At 45.1% G+C, this 7,612-nt stretch overlaps 1 protein-coding gene across 1 annotated transcript in view; it reads left to right on the plus strand.

Annotated features, from left to right (window-relative positions):
* Positions 1-2,738: 2,738 nt before the first annotated feature.
* Positions 2,739-7,612, plus strand: part of LOC104276557 (solute carrier family 22 member 2-like) — a gene marked incomplete at its 5' end in the record, with an annotated part of 8,116 nt that continues 3,242 nt past the window's right edge. Inside the window, 3 exons of the mRNA XM_009872928.1 lie at positions 2,739-2,842; positions 3,943-4,097; positions 6,630-6,798. Of these exons, the coding sequence (XP_009871230.1) occupies positions 2,739-2,842; positions 3,943-4,097; positions 6,630-6,798 (428 nt within the window). The remainder of the gene's footprint in view (positions 2,843-3,942; positions 4,098-6,629; positions 6,799-7,612) is intronic.

Below are 7,612 nucleotides of genomic sequence, written 5' to 3' on the forward strand. Positions count from 1 at the left end.
CCAGCCCCTGACATTCTGTGATTCTGTGCCATCCCTGAAGTAAAGGAGTTCCTCCTCATGTTTAGCTGAAACTTCCTGTGTTTAAGTTAGTGTCCATTACCTCTTGTCCTGTCACTGGGCACCACTGAAAAAAGGCTGGCTCCATCTTCCTGACACTCACCTTCTTAAGCATTTATAAGCATTAATAAGCTCCCTCCCTCAGTCTTCTCCACACTAAAAAGCCTCAAGTCCCTCAGCCTCTTCTCATAAGAGAGATGATCTAATTTCCTCATCATCTCTATAGCCCTTTTCTGTACCCTCTCCGGCAGTTCCCTGTCCTTCTTGAACTGGTGAGCCCAGAACTGGACACAGTACTCCAGCTGTAGCCTCACCAGGGTGCTTTAATTTTTAGGTACTTTAACTTTAAGAATATATCAGTATCTGGGATGACCAAATTTTTAGAGATGGTAAAAGTCAGGGAGTTTGCCCCATACACCTAACACAAACACAAAAGCAGACAAATCCTGTGGTTTTTGTAGTTTTGTGGGAGGCTGGAGCTAGAATTCTTTCCACAAGGTGCAGACTGTGTGATATTAAAGTGAGGAAATGAGACACCAAATCTCTTTAGACACAATGATATGCATCCATCAAACAGAGGGTGACCCAGGGCTTCTACAAAGCATCAGTGCAGCAGGCACATCTTGTAGCAAAAGGCTCAAGCAGATGCTGTGGCTCAGATGCCCCAACTATGATGTCTTGAGACTGTGGGAAGCTGAAAACTTGCAGGCTGTGTGGTTCCGTGCAGTCTCATGTCAGTTATCTTCCCTCTTCTATAGAAGGCCAGGTCCGAGGGTTACATCCTTCACAAGGGCAGCCAGAAATGTCACATGGCTCTCTGTGCATCTCGGCAACGTTTTTTTTTTCTTCTGGATGTGACTGTTTTTGTGAAGGCTCTTGGGCTCTGTTATGCTGTCCTTTGCTCTGGCAGCCAAGTGAGGGAAAGGATAATGCAGAGTAAAGCACGTTACTTTTGCTCTAAAGAAAAATTGACACATGGAAGAATATCTTCACAGGAAACCTCACAGAGTATAAGGAGGAATATCTGTTTTTCTGTTGCTTGAAGATGCATAGCTTTAAGTAAACCCAGCTGCCAATAAGACAGGAAGGGATTCACAGTTACCTTAGGACAGCTTTTTAAAGTAACTTGCTCTGCAGCAGCTTCTGTGCATGTATCTACTTAAGAGATGAGAAGTAAGGCCAGATGGCAAATATATATGGATGCCTGTCAAGGCTTAAGTTTGTGCTGGCCACTAAACAAATGGCAGATGCTCTCTAACTCCTCTCGCTCCCCAAACAGGAAAGGAATAAGGCAGAGAGACTTATGGATTGGAAAAGAAAACTAAAAGAGCTTTAGTAATAATAGTGCTAATAAGGAAATAATGAAAGTAAAGGAATACACACAAATAAATTAAGATAAATTAAATATATACACATCTACACAAAACCAGTTTTGAACCCAGCTTCCCCTTCCCTCCCCAGCCCTGCTCCCAGTAGCAATCACCACCGAGGCTGCAGGGCAGGAATCACCCGGACAGTCCCAGGCTCAGTGACAGCGGGGAACTGGATGCAGGAGCAGGATTCAGGAAGTCAGGATCAGAGGTAGAAGAATGGACCGAGTCCACCTCAAATGCTGGCTTTTGGAGACAAGAACGAGGGCTTAACCCCTCATGATCTCTCAGTTTTATACTTAGTATGATGTATCTAGAATGGAATATTCTTGCTGGTCACCTGTCCTGTCCATTCCTCACTGGAGGCACAACCTTTTACTTCCTTGTGACCCCTCTTACTTCCCAGCACCCCCAGTGTGGCACACACAAGCCAGCAGTGGCCTTGGTCACTATAGGAACAAATACCAGCGACAGCCTTTCTGCACACCAATCCATGGTAGTAACTATAAACATCAAGTGTTATTACTGCTAGTAGCAGACACTGCAAAAACATGCTGCCAACCTCAGAAATTGCAGTCTCTTAGAAGAGACTGAGCTAAAAAGTAAAATCACTGAACAGAGTTGGTTCTGTTTAGTTCAAGCCAGATCAGGGCCCATGTGGTGTAAAGCTTGGCCTTGGATGCGAAACACCTGGTGTCCTGGCAGGTTAGACTGTGGGAGAGTTTAGCTGAGCAAAAGTCCAGAGGAGAGAGAGAACGCTGTGGCCTCAGGGGCAGGTGCAGATACTTTCTTCCCAACTCCTTCAGGGAGCTGGTGCAGCATGGGAAGCAGGATGAGGCAGGCTTCAGCATCTAGGATACCTTTAGTGAAGTCATTGCCTTTAGTTCTGAGTGTTCTGCAGGGACTGCTGTGGCATGAAAAGGTATGAGGCAACCAGAACTACTTAGAAATGTTCTCCATCAGCCCCCAAAAAGGCTGTTTGAAAAGCCCAGGGTGATCTTCAGGTCTGTGCTGATTTGATCAACAAGGTCTAACACAAATTAGCCTCCTGATCTTGATAGGTAATAACTTGGTTATGTTCTTTCCAGTAACAAGAATTTAGGCATAAACAGGAGATGGATCAAGGCATTGCTCAAAGATTCGATCCAAGAGATACCGGACACTTAGTTAAGTCAGTAGTGTTTCTGGCTACTGATAAACTTGTTTCCAGGTCAATGCCTGTTTAAAATCTTTGACTTAAGTGAAGGAGACTTGTGAATATGAGCCAGATCCTCATTTCACTCATGCTTCTAACTGTGTTTGCTCTTTTAGTTTAACCTGGTGTGTGAGGACTCCTGGAAGCTGGACCTCTTTCAGTCTTCTGTGAACGCTGGGTTTTTTATTGGCTCTATGAACATTGGCTACATAGCAGACAGGTACGTGTGGGCTGACAGTAAAACCCTCTGATCTCCCTTACCGGTGCCCAGCAGCTGAGCTTAGCTAAAGGGAGGGAAAAGTTGTGCAATGGGTGCAATCGTCTCTTTTCTCAAAAGAAGGTCAGCTACTTGAATGTTCAGTCACTGCATTAGGAGCAAGTACTCTGTCCCTTAGGTCGTGCCTGGTGGTTTGCACGCTCTTCTCCTGCCCTGTGGGTCCTGCAGAGCCTGTGAAGACTATTTTAGGATCATATGCCTAAAACTCCCTACCATGCCACACCAGAGCCTGGGGATCTTAACCACAGCCAGGAAATGCTGTTTTGGAACTTGGAAACATTTTGCTTCCTTGAGAGAGAAACTTTAAAACAGTAGCTGCAGAAACTGCCAGATAGATATAGCAGGAGCGGTAGTCTGGAAATCCTGGTGTCCCAGCATCCTTAGTAACCCTATTCCGAGCCAGCAGAGACAGGCATCCATGCCCAGCTGGCCAAAGTTAAAAAGAAATGAATGCTGATACTTGAAAAAACTTTTTTCTCTCATATTCTTCTCCTGCCTAGAGACTGTTAGTACAGCAGACACTAAGCAGCTCCAGCTGTGAAATGCAGCCCACTTGCAGCATGATCTGTACATGTAAGGTTTTTGAACGTTAAGATTGGGGTATATAAATCTGTTACTCTGGTAGATGCAGACATACTAGAATCATAGCATTAGCCTATACTTATTTTTCGCCCCATTATAAAAAATAAATTACAAAGCTGCCTTATCTGAAATTTGCATATAACGTCATAGCCCAAATACATGTTAATATGCGACTACTGCTGCTCTTTAACTTGGGAAATTTTTCTTCCTCCAAGAAAGCCTTTGTGGAATTCATAGAATTTAGAATTGCAGATCAGTTGGGACAGTAATTTTTCAGGGAAGTGAAAAGCAGATAAGTGAGCAATATACTAAGAATAAATGTATGTATCAGTATGTATCTATCCATCATATAGCAAAGTTGGTTTTTTTTCCCCCAGAGAATGACAAAACTCCAACTACTTTAAAATGCTTATGTTTTCATGACTAGTGTTTTGCTTTACTCATATTATCTTTCCATCCAGGTTTGGCCGTAAATTTTGCCTCTTAAGTACAGTTCTTGCAAACTCTATCTCTGGGATCCTTCTGGTCTTCATGCCCACCTACCTGTGGATCGTCATCCTTCGTTTCTTCCAGGGGCTGGTCAGCAAGGGCTGCTGGACTGCAGGCTACATCCTGGGTGAGTTCAGACCTTTTCCCAGGAGCAAGACTGGTTGCAGAAGATGAAGAAAAAAAACCCAACGGATGAACAAAAGCCATTTAAAGAGCACTTCCTGTGCCTCTAAAGAAATCGTATATGCAAGCTGGTATCAAGGAGCTTTTTCACCTCTTTGACTGCTCAGGTTTTTTTTCAAGCACTGCCATTAGGGAGAAGCAGCAGTAGCCTTCCAAGCTCAAGAAAGCAGTGGAATATTAGGGGGCCAGTTAGGTCAGTGGTTTGAGCGCAGTGCTGACAACAATGACTGACACCGAGGTCGCGGGTTTGATTCCCGCTCGGTCCCCATGTGTTGCCTGGTCTAGTCGAGAGGTGGCGTCCCTGCCCATGACAGGGAGGTTGGACTAGATGATCTCTAAGGTCCCTTCCAGCCTAGGCCATTCTATGATTCTATGATACTAGGGCTGTTACCTCAAGACAAGCTTTTCCCTATCATGGAATCACAGAATTACTGACTCTGGAAAAGACCTCTGAGATGATCAAGTCCAGCCTATGACCCAACACCACCACATCAGCCAGACCAGGGCACTAAGTGCCACATCCAGCCTCTCCTTAAACACCTCCAGGGACGGTGACTCCACCACTGCCCTGGGCAGTGCATCCCAATGCCTGAGCACCCTCTCCATGAGTGTTTCCTGGTGCAGCTCCCCTTTTTAAACGTGGGCTCCCTGTTCCCCTGCCTACTCTTGGGTACAGGCTGGGGAAGATGATGGCCCTGAGACAGATTGAGGCTGCTCCAGCCCAGTCGCAGACGGGGTGATGACAGTGGAGGCCCTTAAAGAAGTAGGCAGGGGGTGGGGAAAACTGGAGGCATTTTTACAACATGAAGAGCATTAAAGGGCAAACAGGAGGCTTGACAGCCTAAAAATATCCAAAGAACAGCATGCACTTGCTGAGAAAAAGTCAAGCTGTTTGGATATCTGTGCGCTTGTTTGAGTGGAGCCCAGCCCAGGGGGACTGCAAACCCATTCGAGGGGCTGGGTTGTGCCCGTGCTTCTCCCAGTGCCTGCACTGGTCACATCTGGCAGGCAAGCCCAGCTGTGTGGCAGCAGGGTTGGGGCCAGCTCAGCTTCCTGCTACATGGCGGAGCTCTGTTGTGAAGTTCAGGCTCTTGACAAAAAAAATCCCAATGAAAAGCAATCACCAAAGCAGCAAATTAAATACCTTAAAGTCTGCCATATAGAGCCTTATTTGGATTAAGATGTCAGGTGGCTCTGCAGAATAGCTCTGAGTGATTCAGTTCACTCTGGTAGTGGTAAAAATGTAAATGTCAGCACGCTAAGATGTTAAATCTTTTAGTGGAGACATCTTTCTAATGCAGTTATCCAGATGTCTGACAAACTAAATAAAAAACATTTAGCCCACAGTCCAGACCACTTTCTGCCAAGACATGATTGTTCTTCCCTGTGCATATTCTAGATGCTTGCTTGGTCTCTTAAATATTTTCCTCATGCCAATGAATTCTTCATCACTTCTTCTAGGGAACTTTATGCCATTTTAGAGTATAAAATCCCTATCAGGTCTTGCCCTATCCTGCTATTTTCCCTCAGTTATACCTTATTACTTCTGGATTCTCCTTGAAACTCTCTCTCTCTCTCAAGAGAGAGCGCACCCAAAATCATCCCGAAGGCCCCTTTAAACTTGTATCTTCTCCCTAAAGGTGGCCTATGCTGAATGCCAGGGATAGAGCAACCTTCTCATACTCTCCTGGGACATTTGTCTACCCTTCAGTGCTTTTTTAGCTCAGTCCTGCTGAGCCTGAGGAGATATCTCTGTGCATAATTTGGCTAAGTAGTATTGGTTAATCCATGGCTCCAAAACACAGCACTTCCTTCAGTTGCTAAATAATCACTTTTTGTTATTTTCCTGGTTGGTTTGCTCTCTTGAAGTCACGAAAACAAATGCAAAATTATGAGTATGCTCGTGCCTGCCTGCTGCAATAGTTACTTTTAGCTCTACAGCAACAAGGCTTACCCTGTGGGCCCATCCTGTGAGATGCAGTTGCAAAGTGCAGGTGGGTTGTGTAGCCATCCTGACCAGGAAAACTGTATGCTATCCTGTGGTACAAGTATTTCTTATATACTTGGAGAGAGAAGCTGATTAAAAGGCTGATGTTTTGTTATTGGGTTTGAGACATAATGTAAGTTGGTCTTAGATTTTACAACAAAATCCATCTGTGCACTTTGAGGAGTGTTTAATTTACCCAAGGATTTCTGCAACAGAGGAGAGTAACTGGATGCCTTAGCCAGCGTAAGAGCAGGAGTGATGTTTTGTCCTCTGCTGAAAGTTTGGGTGATAGAAAAGGAAACCTTCTTCTGTGAGTACCAGGGAATTTTTGTCTGGAGGCTTTATACCAGGAAGCCCAGGATTACCAAGACTGTCTCTTCAGGGTGCTAACACAGTGTTGGTCTTCTAGCCTCTCTGCAGAGCGGGCTACTGCTGCGCCGAGCGGTTGTGGCTGAGCTGTCATTAACCCATCTCTGTGCTCATTTGCAGTGACGGAGGTCGTCGGTCCGAAGTACCGGAGGATGGTGGGCATCCTCTACCAGGCGTCCTTCTCCGTTGGGCTCCTGGTCTTTGATGCCATCGCTTACGCCATCCCTCACTGGCGATGGTTGCAGCTCATCGTCACCCTGCCGAGCTGCTTCTTCCTGCTCTACTGCTGGTAAATGCAATTTTGTTGTGCTTTCCACCCAGCAGCCAAAAAAACCAGCTTCTCCCACTTCCTGAGGCTTGATACGAAGGGAAATTTAGCACTGCTTTTTGGTTGTGTACATCTCTTATTGCAAAGAGGAGGTAAACAGCAAGAAGGAAACAGGAAGATGGCTTCTGTTTAAAAAAAGGACCACTCTGAAAAGCACTGGGAAAGTGGTTTAATATGTATTGTCTTCACGAAACATTGCATAAAGGAAAGGAAATGCCTTGACATAATTTAGTGGATCCTACACTGAAAAGAAGATTATTGAGAGATGGTTGTTTCTGAATGCTAACTTAACTATAGCAGGTTGTTTACATGCTCTTTTAAGGAAAAGTTGCAGCTTTTTGCAGTCCAACCAAGAGAAGGCATGTGGGTTCACCTTTATTTTGGGTCCTCTCCTCTCTTTTTCTGATTGATACTTTTCAGTTTGAATGCTTTGGATTTGAGAAATTGTCTGGATGGGTTGAGAAGCTAGGAATAGCACAAAGACGTTCGTTGTCTTTCTTGTTCCAGGTTTGTGAATTGGTTAGCCAGTTCTACCTTGTTTCCTACTCCTTGACTCGTGATGGCACAACTGGAAAATGGCTCCCTAAGAGGACCCAGTTTGTGATGAACAGGCTGGATAAAATAACAGCGCTACTCTTGCTCAAAGCCCCTCACTGATTTATCTCTAGTAAACTCATCTCTGACTAAAGCCACTGCCACAGCTGCTCCTCTTCCTGTTTCAGCAGTGAAATGTACTACTCTTCCTGATTGGGAGGGAGGGACAGAGGAACACAGA

This window comes from Apaloderma vittatum, unplaced genomic scaffold (genome assembly GCF_000703405.1).
Source record: "Apaloderma vittatum isolate BGI_N311 unplaced genomic scaffold, ASM70340v1 scaffold2177, whole genome shotgun sequence".
Classification (NCBI taxonomy): Eukaryota; Metazoa; Chordata; class Aves; order Trogoniformes; family Trogonidae; genus Apaloderma; species Apaloderma vittatum.